Source organism: Haliaeetus leucocephalus, unplaced genomic scaffold (genome assembly GCF_000737465.1).
Source record: "Haliaeetus leucocephalus isolate CR32 unplaced genomic scaffold, Haliaeetus_leucocephalus-4.0 Scaffold384, whole genome shotgun sequence".
NCBI lineage: Eukaryota > Metazoa > Chordata > Aves > Accipitriformes > Accipitridae > Haliaeetus > Haliaeetus leucocephalus.
The window spans coordinates 2,245,613-2,263,884 of NW_010972820.1; the positions used below are offsets into that span (position 1 = coordinate 2,245,613).

General features: G+C 38.8%; 1 protein-coding gene across 1 annotated transcript in view; it reads right to left on the reverse strand.

The window, feature by feature from the left end:
- MMS22L (MMS22-like, DNA repair protein) overlaps positions 1–18,272 on the reverse strand; it is a 98,386-nt gene that overhangs the window by 24,701 nt on the left and 55,413 nt on the right. Inside the window, exons 16-17 of the mRNA XM_010573440.1 lie at positions 2,687–2,877; positions 56–206 (exon numbers count right to left, since the gene is read on the reverse strand). Of these exons, the coding sequence (XP_010571742.1) occupies positions 56–206; positions 2,687–2,877 (342 nt within the window). The remainder of the gene's footprint in view (positions 1–55; positions 207–2,686; positions 2,878–18,272) is intronic.

Here is an 18,272-nt window from a genome sequence, read left to right on the forward strand (position 1 = left end):
AGACTAATGAAGGAATGAGAGGGTACTGGAAGAACAAGCAGTCACAATTTTTCACCTGTTTTGAATTAGGTGACTTAGATATCTTGACACCAGCTGAGGCCACACCATGTCATCCCATCCAAACAGCTGCATCATTGACAGAACGGGCTGTGGCTGGAGATCTGATAGGGCTTTGCTGGGTATATCCAAAGCCAAGAGAGTAAAACCTAATTTTAAAGAGAGAAAAACATGGCACCATATTAATGGTTTCTCAGTACTTCCCTTTTTCATTAGAAAGCATTGAAAATTAATTATGATTAATAACATGCAGTCTGGGAGTAACAGAAATCTCAATTAAAACTGGGCAACTATTCTAACAGATAGTGTTTTTACATGTGTTAAAATGTAGTCTCTGTCCCAAGGAGTTCGTAAGTCAACATGACACACTGAATGCAAAGGAGGGAAAATGGATCCAAACATATGCAATTTTAAATATACTCATGAAACCACAGATTATAAATCTGGAAGGCGTAGCTTTACCACCTATGCAATAAAAAAGATGTCTTAAAAACTTGCTTTTTTGTTGTCTTGGCCTCCCTTTCTTGCCTCCATCCACCACTTCTTCCCTTATACACATAAGTATTACTGTGCTTTACAGGGTTGAGTTTTATTTATTTGCTTAGTTGTTTTTACACACTTTTCTCAATGAAGAACTGTATTTGGAAAGAATTCACTCAGTTAAAGCTGGTATCTTTCTATTTTTAGAATAGACTTTCATGTATCAGAAACTACTGCATAAAGAAAACACTACGGACAAGCTTATTCTTGAAAAAAAAGGATCTTCATAAAACAATTGCAGATCTAGAAACTGGGACAGTACTTTGCGCAGAGTTTTTGTTAATGAAGCATAACCTTTTGCTGTTTCTGTTAGGTCTACTGTGGAATCTGTATCTAACAATACAGCATAAAAAATGTAGCACATTCTTTATGCTGCAAATGACAAAGACATTTAAACTGAGGAAGAAAATGTAATCTGAAATGCTGAGCAGTTACTACGTTATAGGAAATGAGAGGCATCAAATGAGTCAGGAAAACTGACTTTGGAGGGCAATGAAATAAACAGGCTCACTAGTTCCCAAATTCTCCAGTTCAAGTTAAATATAAGTGTAATATTAATTTATTAAAATAGTGATTTATAAAACTGCATGCATTGCAAAACTGATTTTGAATTAGGCAAAAAAAAAAGGCTAGTTTTCAGAAACAACAATGAAGCTATTTTAATTAATGGTATGGGGACAGACTACCTTAAGCTATGAAGGACTTAACGTTTGCTTACGTGCCTCAGAATAAAAAAGGAGGTCACATACAGAGTCTCCACTCTGCCTTAGGTGAGGAAGCAATTTGTGCCAGACTTCTTCCAGATTATCACATTGTTTCTACAGCATCAGCCATAACATGGGTGGAGGAGAAATGGGAGAGAGAAGCGATAAAGGGGGTCCCAGGCTAATTTGCCTGGCAGGGGGAGCAGGAGAGCCGTGACAGCTGCTCTCTCCTCTGGGCTGCAACCTCTAAGGCAAGAATTCTGCTCATGCAGCGCGGGAAGGGTTTGCCTTCCTCTGTAGTACTGCCTAACACATCTCTATAAAGCAGGTCACAACTGCACTCCCCTGCTTCTAAGTGGAGTTTAGAATAGATTGTTCTTTTTGCTATTTCACTGCGTTAATATAAAATAAAAAGATATGACGCTGTAGGAAATGAATGAAAGTTTTGACATTAACAACCTCTTCCTTTGATTTGCATTGCTGTTTCCCATACATGCTTCAGCAGTGTGAGACCACTACTGTTGCACGCTGCCTCCTTCATTAATGTTACCTACTAACTACTGCAGAGCTGCTTCAAATGCAGGATCTTTTAACTCTTCTATTACTAACTTGGTACTTCTGAGCTTGTAACTTTAATTCATATCATGATGGGAAAAAATATTTTATATTTCACTTCTCTAAATTTTAGTTAAATAGATACAAGATTTCATTGTAACTACAGAATATAAAGCTAGCTACTGATGTTAAAGATCAAACTGGGATTTCTTTCTATTCACTGCCATGCTGACTTGTTGCACGTAGAGTTCGCGTGTGGGATGCTGTACTTGAAGATTAAAACCCTTCCGTGTAAAGCAAGATAAATAATTAAAACGAATTATTCAATGGTTTTATGACCATGACCAGAAAGGTTCAGCGAAACGCAACAGTCACGTAATAAAACCTTCTAAAATTTGTCTTCAAATGTAAAATATTATTTTACAAAATGTAGTTTGAACTGCAACCATAATGAGTAGTTCAACACAAAATTATAAAAATTCTACAAAAATATGTAAATTCTAGATACAGTGAAAGAAGTTATTCTCATTTATATTGGATAACATTTGCAATGTTGATTATAATCTGTGACTAGCAGGGAAAAAGAAGTCAGGTTTGTATAGCTTCAAAGCCCGTTGGAGTTCTCAATCTGTTTGTATTCTATCAAGTAATTCAACACTACAATATTTCTTCTTGTCAAAATATTTAGCACACAATCTACTTTTTTGCATTTACGCATATTTAAGTTACTACATGGAAGCAGAACTACCCCAAAATGCAAAATCCTTGAAAGTTTGTGACCCAGAAAGCAGCACCAAATCCAGTAAGTCGCAGGGAGGATCAATGCTAACCTGCAGCTGTATCAGCAAGCTGCGGGGAAGGTGGCATCTGTGACATTCTCTGGCTCTTCAAGTAGGGAAAGAAATTTCTCCAGAGAGCGCTGGCGACAGCAAGGTGGTGCTCTTTAGCCGCTAATGGAAGCTGTACGTCTGGGGCCGTGTTCCCTAGCTGAAGTCCCTGGCTCACACGTTTGTGCACACTCCTAGGGAGAAACAAAAACAATGTTTACGTTCAATAAATGAAAAATTCACATCTTTTAAAAACGCATTTACAACTACTTTAAACCATAGAGCCTGAGAACTGAAAGATCATTTTGTGCAATTAAAACCTTTATGCAAAGACATTATGCATACCGGTTATTTGACGGATGAATGATGGCATATTAAGCATCGTAAAGTTAATGTTAATTACTAATGTCAACCATTAATTATATGCTTTTTAATATGTCAGATCAAAATGAGAAATAGGCAGCTTTAAAATTAATATCTGCACTTTGCAACTGCTAGCATGACACGCAAGCCTGCTTACAATCCCAAGCCAGATGCGTTTTGAAAATTTTTGTCAGTAGGGTGTTTAGGATAGGGCTGTGTACAGCAAATAATGGCAAATGATTTTGATCAATTGTAAAGCTTCCTTCTGAAACGTATTTCTCATTTGTAAAACCTCACTAGGTACGAGTTTAGATAAAAGATTCATTTTATCCTGATGCGCTGCAGACAATTAGGTTTGACAGCAATGCCCACAGCTTTGTTAGTACAGTAAGGACAAAAGTTACCTCTACACGTAACTCCCATCTCTTCCTGAGACAATGTGGCATGAATTCAATAACGCACTCAATTTTCTTTGATTCTTCTAGTACCATTCCTGCTACTTAATCTAATTTGGAAGTTGTGACTTTCTAGAGGTTTAATAGAGATATGTCTGCAGGGAATCAATGTTCTCAGAGAAATGGGGGGTGGGGGGGAAGCATTAATAAATTTGTCTGGTAGAGCAGGATAGGAGGCATTACTGCGCTGGGCTGATCAACTAAATAACATGCTTATTAAAAACAATCTGTAGGAACGCACTATCATTCCTGTTCCTATTTATCTTCTGGTCAACTCAATTGAGATTGTGCATTAAAGCACAGGCAGCATTATTACATTTGCTTTATTAAATTCTATAAACAGCACTGTAAAGTCAGAGTCAAGATATTTATAAGATAATGGCAAAAGCAGAGGCATCGAGACTTGCCTTAACACTAACATTTGTAGACTATAATATTTTTTTTTTCTTAATTGCCATTCTCGCAATAGCAACTGTTTTACAAAACTATTCCCCTAGATCTTTATTCTGTGCTCACCCTAATTTGAAATAAACCAAAACAAAAATAGAAAGACTCTAGCCCCTAGTTCTCTTCTGGGAATGTGAGAAAATTATGAAAGAATTACACAACTCACAGCGCTCATTAGGACATCTGAAATGGAATAATTTTAAATAAAGAGTAGGCTGGCTGCAAGGCCTTCCCATACTACGGTTGATATTAGAAGCGCATCTCATTATATCAAATTAGTATCCAAAAATTCTGCCTAACACATAATTTAAAACATAAAACATACTGGCTGTCAAAGGTAACGATACCTTATGCCTGCCTGCAGGCATCCATTAGTTTCAATAGGACAGACAGAGAGAGAATTGAGTACCAGCTACTTTTCCAATGGCTACATTTAACAGACATGGAAAGGTATGTAATATTAGGAGGAATCAAGTATTTCTTTGAGAGACAGTGCGAGTCTAAACACAAGAACAGAAGCCAGGAATTCTAAACCCAACATTTATTCCCTCTGTGGCTTCACATAAATCATTCAGCCTTTGTTAGCCTCAGTTTCCCAGCCATGATATTTGGATAGTAGACAGCTTACCCTTTAAGGATGCTGTGAAAACAATCAATGCTTAGAAACTGAGGATTATATTCAGTATGTCAGTGGTATTCCTATTTACAAGGCATATTCTCCAAGTCAACATGAATTGAAATAGAAGGGAGATTAGCATAAAAAGTCAAGCAATACTTCTTTGGGAGTATCCCCTTATTAAAAAATGGGACAAAGAAAAGGGTATAGAAATAGTGAGGTCTAGAGGACAAAAAATGAAAAAGTAAAAGCAGGGCTAAAGAAGCAAGTTAAAAATATATTTTTGCCTATTAAAAAAAAAGTTTAACAGTAAAAACAAAGGGCTTTTCTGTTTTATTTTGTTAAGAAAGGAAAGCGTGATGCCTCATAGTGCAGAGAATAAAACTTCTGGGACCAAATTCAGCCCTACTTACATCCAGAATATGCTGTAAAATTGCACAAAGACCTTTTTCTCTCCTCTAAATTGCCTCTCCAAAGAAGGGTGCCTTGCATCTCCTTTAGCCATCTATGCAAAGTAGAAGGGTGTACAGACTTCCAAAGTAAGGCAATATATCTCTGTGTCAGTGGAAGGGCAACACGTACAAATCAGTATTTATGTTTATTCATAGTAACCTACACAAATGCTTGCAATAAGGTAAATGCTTAGAATTGATGGGGCATCAATATATGCTGCAGCTGATGTAGCCAGCTACTTCTACCAACAAGCAAATTTTTTAATTCTGTAAAAATATGGATAAATACAATTTTACTTTTTATTCAGGCTTCCACATTTTTCCAACAGTAGACAAGCATATCATCAAACATAGAATCATAGAATGGTTTGGGTTGGAAGGGACCTTAAAGTTCATCTAGTTCCAGCCCCCCTGCCATGGGCAGGGACACCTTCCACCAGACCAGGTTGCTCAAAGCCCCATCCAACCTGGCCTTGAACACTGCCAGGGATGGGGCATCCACAGCCTCTCTGGACAACCTGTTCCAGTGCCTCACCACCCTCACAGGGAAGAACTTCTTCCTTACAGCTAATCTAAATTGACCCTCTTTCTGTTTAAAGCCATTACCCCTCATCCTATCACTACATACCCTTGTAAAAAGCCCCTCTCTGGCTTTCCTGTAGGCCCCCTTTAGGTACTGGCAGACTGCAGTAAGGTGTCCCCGGATCCTTCTCTTCTCCAGGCTGAACAACCCCAACTCTCTCAGCCTGTCTTCATAGGAGAGGTGCTCCAGCCCTCCGATCATCTTCATGGACCTCCTCTGGATCCACTCCCAACAGGTCCATGTCCTTCCTATGTCGGGGGCCCCAGAGCTGAACGCAGTACTCCAAACATAACTCCAGCTCTGAAACTATATACATCTAGTTTTCCATTGTGTTAAGAGCTCTGGAACCACCAGTTGCCTCATTACAATGGTAACAACTTGGTGTTCATTTTACTTGTTTTCTATCATGGATTTCCTATTTCTGTAAAAAGAGGCATTTTTTCATTTTGCCATCAGATCAAATAAACCCTGGGTTTATAAAACAGAGGAATGTTTGTGCTACAGGAATGAGGACTGTGCTGATGTATAGGTATAGCAGTAGCATGTGGGATTACTTTGTACATCCTACACCTGGGGAAGGAATTTCAGCCATTTATCTAGATGCAGGTATTGTAATCGTAAACCATGCTTTTACAATCATAAACCATGCCTTTGCAAGCCTGGATTACTAAAATGGAGTGAAAGTTTAGTTCAAGCTGGAAAAGTAAAACACATAAAATGCAGAAGCCTGCCCATATAATGGAAACTCAAGTCACTACTAGTCCATAATCTGCACCAGCTGCGTATTGGCATCCAGACTTAATACAATGTCATTTAAGTTGATCTACAAGGCTTCAGAAGTCCCTAACATGAGAGAAGACCTCTCTCCTCCTACCAGCTTTGCCAGGGACACACACTACCACCCTCAGGGGCTCCCAGACTATAAATACAGACGCTGGTTTCTCCACAGACTGTACTCCCAGTTCCTCTGCTCCCAGACAATGCCAGGCCAGCCACAGCATCCACAGAACTCAGCTGCCCAGTATAGCCAAGATTAAGCTCAGGAAAGTCTTTTTAAAGGACCTGAATGACCTTTTGATGTTGAAACAAATAAATAATTAAAACCCAACACCTGCAGGACCAACACCCTTGGATCTAGGGAGATTGGGTAGAGATATATGAGTATTTCTAAAATGATAAATGGCTTTGATGCTTAGAATTTCAACTACTAACATCAGTTCTTTCAAGGAAAACTCAGGCAAAGTGAAATGAAACAGCATCATCACACTCAGATTCAAAGACAGGTAATAGGGTCTTTGTGCTCTCTGCAGATCAGTGGAACTTGAATAATACTTGAATTTGGAGACTTCCCTTCCAAACATTCTCCCTCTTTTTGCATCATTGTAAGACTATCAACCCAGTTCCTCATTTTGATATTTTGGCAGCAAATGCATTGTGTCTTGGTCCTTTTTTAATGTTGCCATAAAGCACAGCAACAGAAGTGATTGGGGGAAGTTGAAGCTTCTTCAGCTATGGGGCAGCTATGAAGATTTCAGCATAAAGAACTGAAGAGATATGGAGATTAGCTGATGCAGAGAACAATAAAGTGGGAGTTTTGATTTCAGTGAAGACGACAGAAGAGCTTTACATTCTCTCAACAAACCCCAGACACAGAGGTGATGTCAGGTACTCAGAAATGTGCACAATAAAGTCATCAGCTTAAGGTCTCCTGAAAATCAAAAGCCACATTAACACAATGAAAAGTATATTTGTTTCTGCTGAAAAGATTAGCAACAAGTTACACAATAAACATGGCATTAAAATAAAATCCAAAACACAACTGCCAGTGTTGACACTACTCCATTTCATATGAAAAGGTGTTCCTGTTTCCCTTCCCCCTTACTTGCCGATACAAAAAAATTATATAGCACTATTGCATGGCAAAAGATTGTGCTGTAGAAATCCATCCAGTCATATTTTCTGTAGTTGTATAAATCTCCCTGCAGTGATACATTCAAAATTTGTTCTACTGCTACAGGTGCAAAACTCTGAGATCTCTGCTAGACAGCAGCCCACTCAGGTTCGGTGACCAAACAATATTTACCAAGCAGCATTTCAGAATTCAATTCAATATTACTCATCCAATTTCACTTTCTTCAAATGCAATAAAACACCAATACTTCTTTAATACCTCTACTCATTTCTTCCTTTCATTCCGTCAGAACTGTTGCTTCCTACAGTGACCAGAACTGGAAGCAAGGTTTCAGCACTGAAGTCACACACACTTCCAGTAACTAGTCCTATCCAAGGTTAAGCTGAGAAACATCCTTGCGTGGCTTCTATATGCCTTTGAAAATAATCCAGTATGGATATTCAACTAGTTGATTGTTATGCCATTTAGTTACCCGACAGTTATAGAAAACTGCAACCATAGCACTTAACTCATTGATCCATACAGATACCAACTCCCATGTTGACAAACTCACTGTCAACTTTTACTTAGTAATTTATTGATAAGCATTTACTTATTTTTATGTCTGTGCTTCAAATATGCAGTTTACACTAAATACATGTACATTTCTGAAATCATAACCTGTTATACTACCATAAAATATAACACAAAGTGTGAAGGAGAATATGTTTTTAGAGTTAATTACTTTTACACATAATTTTTCAAAACATTCAAAAAAGAAAAGCTAGTTTAAGTATGGACTAGAATACTGGCATTCACAAAGGCAAGGACAAAACTGTTGCATCTGGGTTCAAGTCTGCTTTCAATGCAGCATCATGGAGCTTTGCCAAGGTGCCACTAACAAACTGTATGATCCTACCTCTCTTATGCATGCAGATTCATGAAAATGAAATGGACCTGGATTCATGGACGCGGCACCCTAGCTGCACAGTGGTTCCACAATGGCCCAGCTCCTCCAAGAAGAAAATGCCCCAACCTAACCATGCTTAGAGATTGGTGGCAAGTCACAGATGTGAGTTTCAGGCATCTCATGGTAAAGGCTTTTGGCTTCCTGATCACTGGTGAATGATGTGACCTAACGTGTAAAAAGGTGAACCTTCTTTTTCTTGGCCATAGTTACGAATGCAGGTATGCCAGGTTGCAGAGCTCTGCACTGAACTCTTGGTTATCAGCCTGTTTAGTAAGTGCACCGACAGCATGCTTACGAGAATTTTAAGTGCTAAAACATCTAGTTTATGGCCTCAAAGTGCCTAAGCTGGATGCTAAACAGCTAAGACCTGTGAAAACAGCCTTAGTGTCCCTAGGCACACAAGTTTAGGTACCTAGGGAACTTCAGTGGTTAAAACAGTCATGTACATTCAAGACACTTCCACATTCAGGCTGTTTCAGTGAAACATGCATGAAAGAAGGTGACTAAATTCTACCCAAGTGTGATTCAAACATCCAAGTCCTCTTTTAAATCTGTTTCTAAGCTCTTTGAGATACAATTTCTTTTTTATATCCCTTTATATAGCACCCAGTATATTGACACTGGTATGACTACAGTGGGAACCGGACAGAAGAAGCAATTCCACCTCAAATCAGAATCTCTCAACTTCAGTTATTTCCATATCTGCAATACACATACAAAGTATTTATAAACTGGCTTCATATTTGAGCAACAGCCTTTTCACTCTCTGATAATTAAAAAACTCAAAAAAGCACAGAATTTTCAGCCACCTTTATGGAATTAAAAAATAGATTTCAGAAAGATAAGCAACTTGAGAAACTTAAGGCCAAAAATAAATTTTCCCAACCATTAAAGGAAACATTTGAAAAAAATCCCACAGTTTATAATGAAAGCGTCAGCACTGTGTAAGCCCTAATGATAGCATCACCACCACCACCAAGCTGTACTGCTGACTGTACAAATAGAACTGGAAAACCATGATACAGTACTATCAAATATTAACATTCCCCCATCAGATCAGTATTTATTAAATCATGTTTCAGTGTTCTCCCTTCAGTTTAATTTGCTTCAATAATCCACAATAAACTGCATATTTAAATGTTTACCGCAAAAAGGATGTCCAAATAATATGCCTGGTTATGTATGTGTATGATGATCACTGATTGGTGTGATGAGAAGGGAAGAGAGATGCTTTTCAGAACTCTAACGTCCAGTATTTTTATCAAATGCTTTAATGCATCCATTTGTGCTTAAGTTTTTTATAGCACAGACTTGCACAACATCATACATGCCAGTGTTACAACATGCCTTCATCAGGCACAACAATGTGAAGCATACACAAAGTGACAGGTCTTCGATGTTGGATGAGATCCAAAGGGATAAAAGGATGTAATCGTTAAAAAGCGGGGCACAAACAGATCTCGGACTCCTGGATCATAATTCCCAAACTGCTCACTTAGATCACCCTCTTTTGACCAGGAAGTTCCCTAGGTGCCTGCAATTCAGCTTCGCAAAAGCCTCTTGAGCTGAGTATCTAACCCACAATCTCCTGCTACTGGGGCCCAGAAATCTGATAACGACTAACCCACAACAAACAAAGCAGGCTGCACAAGGTCCAGCAGTAGCTACCTTCATTTTAAAACCTAGAATACACTTTTTTTTTTTTTTAATGTTAACAACCAGTGAGTCACAGCCTCAGGGTGGAAGGCACCTGGGTCCAGTTTTGACAGACTGTTGGGATCAGGCTCTGCTCGATTGCGAACTTTACATTAGGTTAGTCACTGGATAAATACGCGAAATCCCAGAACAAGGAATGGAGCCCATGACATTCTTCCTTCCCCATATTATGTCCTAACCACTAGGTAACATATATTTAATCATTCAGACTGTTGTCTGTTATTTTAAAAAACAAACAAACAACAAAACAACCCCAAAAAACCCCAAACATATTTAAGTACGCGTTTTCAGCAGTGGGACCTTACGAGTGGTTCCAAGCACACAGATTTCTGCTCTTCGCGACACTGAATCAGATGTCTCTGGGCCCACCAGACACACACGGGATTCAATCCTCCACATTTTCGGTAGGCTAGCGGTAGACAAAGGAGGCAAGAGTGGTTTGTTGTACAAGACACGCATGCTGTATGTGCCAAACAAGTTGCTGCTCAGCTGGACCTGTTACTGTAGGCCATCAGACCGTAGTATCTTGGAAGACCCCCACGCCATTTCAAGGCAGGAGTTTTCCAAGCTCTGGTATCCTCCTAGCTCACCTGGACGGAGCTGTCAGGCAGGCAGGTGCCCTAGTGCTCAGGAGTAAAAGGTCAAAAGAGGCCTAAATCACTGTAACACTCTAGGACTGAGGTGCTTCAGACCATAATTTAAAAGGCCTGTTTATATATGTGTGTGTGTAGATATATATATAGAGAGAGAGATAAATAAAAATACCAGGGCATCTAGCTTGGGCTGCAAGAGACACACACAGACATCAGGGCAGCATTTCAGTTTTGACAGCTTCTCTCTAAAACCTTAGCTAATCATTGCTAAAAGATACTTCACCTTCCCCCACCCAAAAATCCTAATCGGACTGTCTTCTGTTTTTCCCACACGCCCATCAGGAAAGCATCGCCCCTAAACATTCTAAAACATATTTTGCATTATGTTCCCTTAATTGAAAAAATGCCTATTAACAAAATAAAAAAGGCTACAGATCCTTTCAATTCACCACACATCAATTGCTGCCTGACTAGAGGCAGATCACATACGCTTTCCTATTGAAGATACAGTAGGTTTAAACAGAGCCATTCCAATTCTTTCATTGATGGTATAAATCTTCAAATCTCAGTGGAAGAGCCTAGTATATTCCTATTGTTAGTGGATCATTGACAGAACAGACTCAACAGTTAAGAGGCTTCTAATGTGACAATTTATATAAACAGAGTAATTAAAGTATATTAGAAATCCAGATAATCTCCCCCAATCAAACCAATGAAGGGCAGCCCATGGGCATTCAAATCACACATTGCAATTTAGCTCAGGGTCACCTTCCCAAGTTAAATAATATCAACAGAAAATACCTTAAACTAAATGATCCTTACTCATTACTAAACCTATTCAGGAAATTACATAAAGGTCTTTGAAGATACAAATATTTTAAGAACAGTTAACCACTTTAAACAACTACTTTTTTCCTTTTAGTGATTTGAAAACTAAAGCCAAGTTTCATTTCTCAGACATTACTTGGGATATTCACTAAAACATAGGAAAGAGGGGGGAAAATGTGACAGATCTTTTTAAATGTTATAATGCAAGTACAGCAGCAGCAATATTTTCTCACGTTACCTGAGAGTGCATTAGTATAGACGATGCAAGTTATCAGTAATTAAATTATTACATTATCAACAGCTAGGGAATCTAGCTCTTATGATTTTTTAATATTCTCATAAGCAATTATATTTTTTTACTATTTCTGTCTGGGGTTTTTTTGTGTTTGTTTTATGTATCTCCTACAAGTAAATTTCTCAACTGCACAATTAAAAGCATTTGATTACATTCATTTTGACATAAAATAAAAAGTAAATCAAAACCAGCACTCTTTATAAACCTTTCCAAATTTAAGCTTATATTAAAAAAACAAATTAAAAAAACCCAAAACATAACCATTGCAACCAAGCCCATAACAAGCAAAAATGGAAAACATACACTATTCGAATTGTAAGTCAATGTTCCTAAATAATTTTTTTTTTTAAACAACAGATGCTGTAATACATAGCTTGGCAGCTACTTCATTAGAGAAATACAATTTAATAAATGTGGCTCTTTATCTGACACTAATACAGAGGAATTTGGTAGATCTATGCTATTCACTACATTCTTTAGATTTCAATGTAACACTACAAACAGCATGTAGCACAGAAAAAAGTGAACTGAAAGTCTCAGGTTTTAAGATAGTCTTCTTTTCCACAGCAATACAGAAACAATAATATGTTATGTTAGGATATATAATCAGCAAAGTTACCTCTCATTGCTCTATCCATTTTCCCAACCAAGGAATCACTAAAATTGGCAAAAGCAACCGTGACCTAATCCAAAGTTTCAAACCAAGTATTCAAAGTAAGAGATGTTAGTTTGTCAAGCTGCAGCATCTCTGAACACGGCCATCCCTTGAAACTTTAAATATATTCATTCTTTGGGAATTCATCTTCTGGACTTGTAGAAGGAAGTAGCGCATAGGAGTGACAAAGACGACTCAAAATCTGGGTGTAATTCACATATACTCCTTTACTTTTTTTTCTACTGGAAGGCAAAAGTTGCACAAAGGCCAAAGCAGTAGTAGCCTGAACATTCCCACCCTTCACTGGAGAGCTGTAAAAATTCTCAGGATACCACCAACAGACTTGGCAGAGACAAGAGGATAAAAAAAAGGCTATTTTAAAACTCATGGAGTTGCAGGAAGAAATGTGGAAATCCTTCAAAAAGCAAAGTGCTGGACAGACAGCAACTGCTGAAAAGTTTAACTTAGAAAGAAAAAAAACCACAAATGAAGTGACCTCCAAGCACAGCCAGCTCTCCCTCCTCTATTATACCACTTCTTTCATCACATTCTTCCTGCAACGACCTTTCCCCCATGCACTATATGGCAGAAGAGAGACCTGGAACATGTTATGATCACCCTGTCCTGTCCTTCTGACTCTCCCAGACGACTGTGGATGCAGCGAGACTTGCAATGATCCAGGCCAAAGAGATGCCATAATCGTGAGATGCAAGCGAAAGCTGTCATATAAACACTTGCAAGAATTTTCCACAAGTTGCTTGATGAAGGTCTTAAATACATGGAGAAATGGGCCAGCAGTCTACCTGACATAATTATTAAGTTACAAGAAACAGCAAGTATTTGGAAGAGAACTAGCATAAAATAAAATTGTGGACAAAGAAAAGGAAATCAAGTTTGAAATTCTTTTTTACTGGCTGGATTCCCTTTACTTTAAAGAGAGTCAAAGCAAGTGTCACCAAAATAGTGATTCCACAATGTGCAATGTTGAAGATGGGGCATTAAGTTCCAATGATTTTCTATGCATTTAACTTTAAATTTTAGAGGCAAGTCATTCATTAATAGGTCTGCATTCATCACAGATACGAAATGTCACATATCTTATATTGCTCTTTCAATCTACTGATTTGTAGGTAATAAAGTTTCTTTATTTTTAGATGTGGAACACTACAAAATGTTTTTCTTAATTACTCTAAAATGTTATCATGGATTTCTTTTAGAACACAAATATTTTCCTAAAGTATTCACCATTTTGTAAGCAATCAGTGTTAACAGTCCCTTAGTTAACCACTAATTCATTCACCAATAAATTGTTTTACCCATTTTTAAATGGTTAGGCTTGATGAGCATTCCCTGTATATGCCCAGGAGAAGAAATATCCAAGGCAACATCTACAGGACCACACTAATAAAAAAAAAACAAAACCAAAAAACCCTATCTGCACATCAAAGAGCTCATATCCTGATATCAAAGTTTCTAATCTTCACTGGGATGGAAAGTGTTAATGCTGTGAATAAAAGGTTTTCAACTGCAGCTGAATCATGTGAAGATTATCAATATAGCAGCAATGTACAAAGGGGCTTCAGCAAGGTTACCGAGTTTAATATAATCCTCTCTATAGCTAAGCACAGTAATAGAGAACCCTGTGTTCACTGTGACAGCATGTTGTGTATGCTCAGTAATACTTTTAAAATATACAGGGAGAACAAGAAATCCCCAACAACTTTATTACACTCAAAGACAAAGTAAAGATATTAACAAGAACAGACACACAAACCCTAAAACACAAAGGTACAGAAAAGCCAAACATCGAGAGCTGCAGCGTATTAGTTAGCACTTTCTCCTAACCCTTCTCAAAGGGTTTAACTACACCACTGAAAAGACAAGTTGTTATGACTACAATTTAAATGCAAGCAACAAAGCTCTAGCCTGCTTTGGCTAGGTCTGCTAGGAGGGAACATTACATCGCTTCAGCCACCCTAGCAAATTTGTGCCAGAGAGCTGTTGTCTTTTCCTAACCACATTTAACTAAGATAAGGTTGCAAGAGCAGCAAAGACAACACAACCTGCTTGAATTCAGTGCAACTGGTTCACATTTCAGCTTGTGGAATACTCTTGGGAAAAACAGACAGCTAATTTGAGCCCAACTGCAATTTTCCTTCATTACCTTCACCGGTATTCAGCCAAGTTAGCTTCTCCCCTGTACTGCACAGGCATATGCTAACATCAGTTTTCTTTGTGTCTTTAATGCAAAGTATACACTGGAACACACAAAGTGACCCTGTGCTGTCCCAAAATCTGAAGTCCCAGGAGAGTCAGTCCAGGTACTCATTTCAGCAGCAGGGCTCAGCTGTTCGCAGATCTCAGCCAAGCACTCTATGCTAGGCTCTGCACTGTTCAAGGCACTGGGAGTCATGTTGTTGCTTTGAACAGGTAAGTTGGAGCTCAGTTTTTTCAAGAAACAACACAGAAAAATCAAACAGTTAAAAAGACATTTAGTTTGCCTAAGCAGTCTTTCAGCATAGATCAGATTCAGATTTTTTTAATCCTCTCAAAGAACAAATAGAGAAAAAATAAAGGAAAAAAAAGGACAGGCCGCACTGAAATTGATGCTATCCTAAGCTGTTGTATTTCCCTTTTTAGTTCACATACGTACACAAAAAACCCACCTAAACCAAACTTAATATGTCTAAATCATTGCCATTTCACAGAACTTAAAATAGGCCCATTCCAATTCTTAAAAGCCTTATTTTGAATAGCAATCTTTGTAACAAACTGACATTACAATTAGTTTTGATCAAAATAAGACAAAATTCCCTATAAACTCCCATATTACGTGCAAAACTTCAGAACAGTAAACCTGCCTCAGCCTCTACTGCAGTGTTTTTGCAAAGGCCCGTGAGCCACATAACCTGACCCATAAATGCTAAGTCTTCCCCGCTGTAGGATTCAAAGTACATTCACCACATGACTGAAATAAGCTCTTTACCAAAGGCAGACATTCATTCATGAGGGCAGGGTCTGCAGGCACATCACCTCACACGATGAGAGTTCAAAAGAAAAACAAAACACACCCCCATCTAAAGGCGGGGGGGGGGGGGGGGGGCACATGGGGAGGCTTGCAGGTGTCACTGGAGGCTCTGTGATCAGCCCTGACCACGAGACACTTCACTCTTTGGTTTTGAGGGTTTTATTCGTTTGTTTTAAACAGAGGTCATCGGTTATATAAAAGATTTCTTGGGAACTACTGAGAAATCGTAATTACAGTTCTGTAACCTTAAATTATAGGGGCATAATTTCATTTTTTTGTTTTTTTTTTTTTTTTAAATATGAGACTGAATTTGGTTTCCAAACTATTCCATATTTGAAAGAACAGTAAGTCTAGATCACTTCAGACAACCTTTATTCAAGTTGATAGCTTATTAGGAGCATAAATGCTAGTATCTGTCATATAGGAAACAGACAGTATTAGCTCTTATGTATTTAGCTGGAACAGCAAATCACTGCTGGTACACAAGATCATTTTTAACAACCTTCCGTGACAGCTCTTCCTCCTTGCCATCAGAGCAGGATGGAGTTACAACCAGAGACTCGAGGGTCACAGCAAATAACCTGGCAGCACCATTTGCTTCCTGCTAAAGACCTTCAAAATATTCAAAAGAAAGATCTACTCAACCCCATCAAGGCCTTCTGAGTGAGCTCTTTGCTTGCAAAGTTCTAAAAAGATGCCACACATCAAAGAATATCCTGGTATTACATGCAACAGTCCTGCCTTGAATATATACTGTTGAATACAAAACTCACATTCTCCATTCTTACTGAGAAATCAAAAGAATCAGAGAATGGTTGAGGTTGGAAGGGACCTCTGGAGATCACCAGGTCCAACCCTGCGGCTCAGGCAGGGACATATAGAGCCAGTTACCCAGGGCCATGTCCAGACAGCTTTTGAGTATCTCCAAGGATGGAGACTCCACAACCTCTCTGGGCAACCTGTGCCAGTGCTTGGTCACCCTCACAGAGAAAAGAGTGTTTTCTGATGTTCAGAAGGACCTTCCTGTGTTTCAGTTTGCGCTCATCGCCTCTGGTCCCATCACCGGGCACCACTGAAAAGAGCCTGGCTCCGTCCTCTTTGCACCCTCCCTTCAGGAATTTCTGTACATTGAGAAGATCCCCCTGAGCCTTCCCTTCTCCAGGCTGAACAGTCCCAGCTCTCTCAGCCTTTCCTCACAGGAGAGATGCTCCAGTCCCTTCATCATTGTAGCCCTTCACTGGACTCCCTCCAGTATGTCCATGTCTTTCTTGTACTGGGCAGGCCAAAATTGGACACGGTACTCCTGGTGTGGCCTCACCAGTAATAAGCAGAGGGAAAGGATGACCTCCCTTTCACCTGCTGGCGATGGTCTGCCTAGTGCAGCACAGGATACCATCAGCCTGCTTTGCAGCAAGGGCACATTGCTGGCTCAAATCCCTGATGAAGGTATATGGAAACCTTCCACACCATTGTAAAATGAATCATACATGAATATAATTTATAGTGAGAATCAGAATGCCAGTTTATCTGGGAAACTGAAATAAAGTAGAAATGCTGAAGTGAAAAAAATGAGTGCTTCTTATTTCAGTCATGTTACTAATACATAGACAAACTGCAGATTGCAAATGGGTATCTTCCAGAGAACTCTTCTCTTAGAGCAAAACTTCTAAAATTTGTAATCTTCTAGAAACTGCATGTTAAATAGGATTTCTGTTTGATTGGGGTTTTTGGGGGGGTGGGGGGGTGGTGGGGGGTTGGTTTGGTTTGTGGGTTTTTTTTAAGAGCTAGAGTCATAGGAAAATCTAAACTGGAAGGGACCTCTAGAGGTCATCTAGTCCAACTGCTCAAAGCAATGCCAGTCTTGAATAACCCTAAGGAGGGAAATTTTACAACCTGACTTAGAAACTTGTTCCAGTGTTTGACTACCCTGGGAAAATTTTATCCTCGTATCCAATAAAAACTTCATTCATCACAATCTCCAGTCCATTGCTTCCTACTACTATACACCTCTGTGAAGGGTCTGATTTCATCTTATCTATATCCCCCCCATTAGATTATTGTACAAAACAATAAAATACCTTCCCCCTGCCACCTCCCATCCAAGCCTTCTTTTCCTAAGGATGAACAAACTCAGTTTTCTCTGTCTCCCCTCACAGGACCTTTGCTCCAGACACCTAATCCTGTTGGTGGTCCTCTGCTGGACTTAAATCAGTATTTCAATGTTTTTCTTGTACTGGGAACCCAATATGCTGCTTACTTACACAACATAATTTACTTGAAACACATTCTTCTAGAGCACCAGGAGGGCAATGAAGTGTAGCTGTCTATAGCTATACAATAGCCCAGACTCTACAACAAATTTTCTGAATTTTTACAAGCTAAGCCTTTTTTACCAATTCCTTACTGTCTTTTGTTCGCAAAAAAACTCCATGAGAAATGATAAATATGCAGTGTGACTGGAATGCCAACCAACTGGTTTTGAAAGGCCAGTTACTGAAGCCCATTTTTAAAGTACAGTCATTTCCAAAATCCTACCTTATCTCTTCCATGGGACTCTGAGATCAGGATAACACCAGTTGACAGAGAATTATAATGATGGGATAGGTTCATATCTTCTGTAAGCTATTGTTTACACTTTTTTAAAAAGTAATTTTTCACACAGTAAAGATACTTTAAAAAAAAAAAAAGCTTAACAGG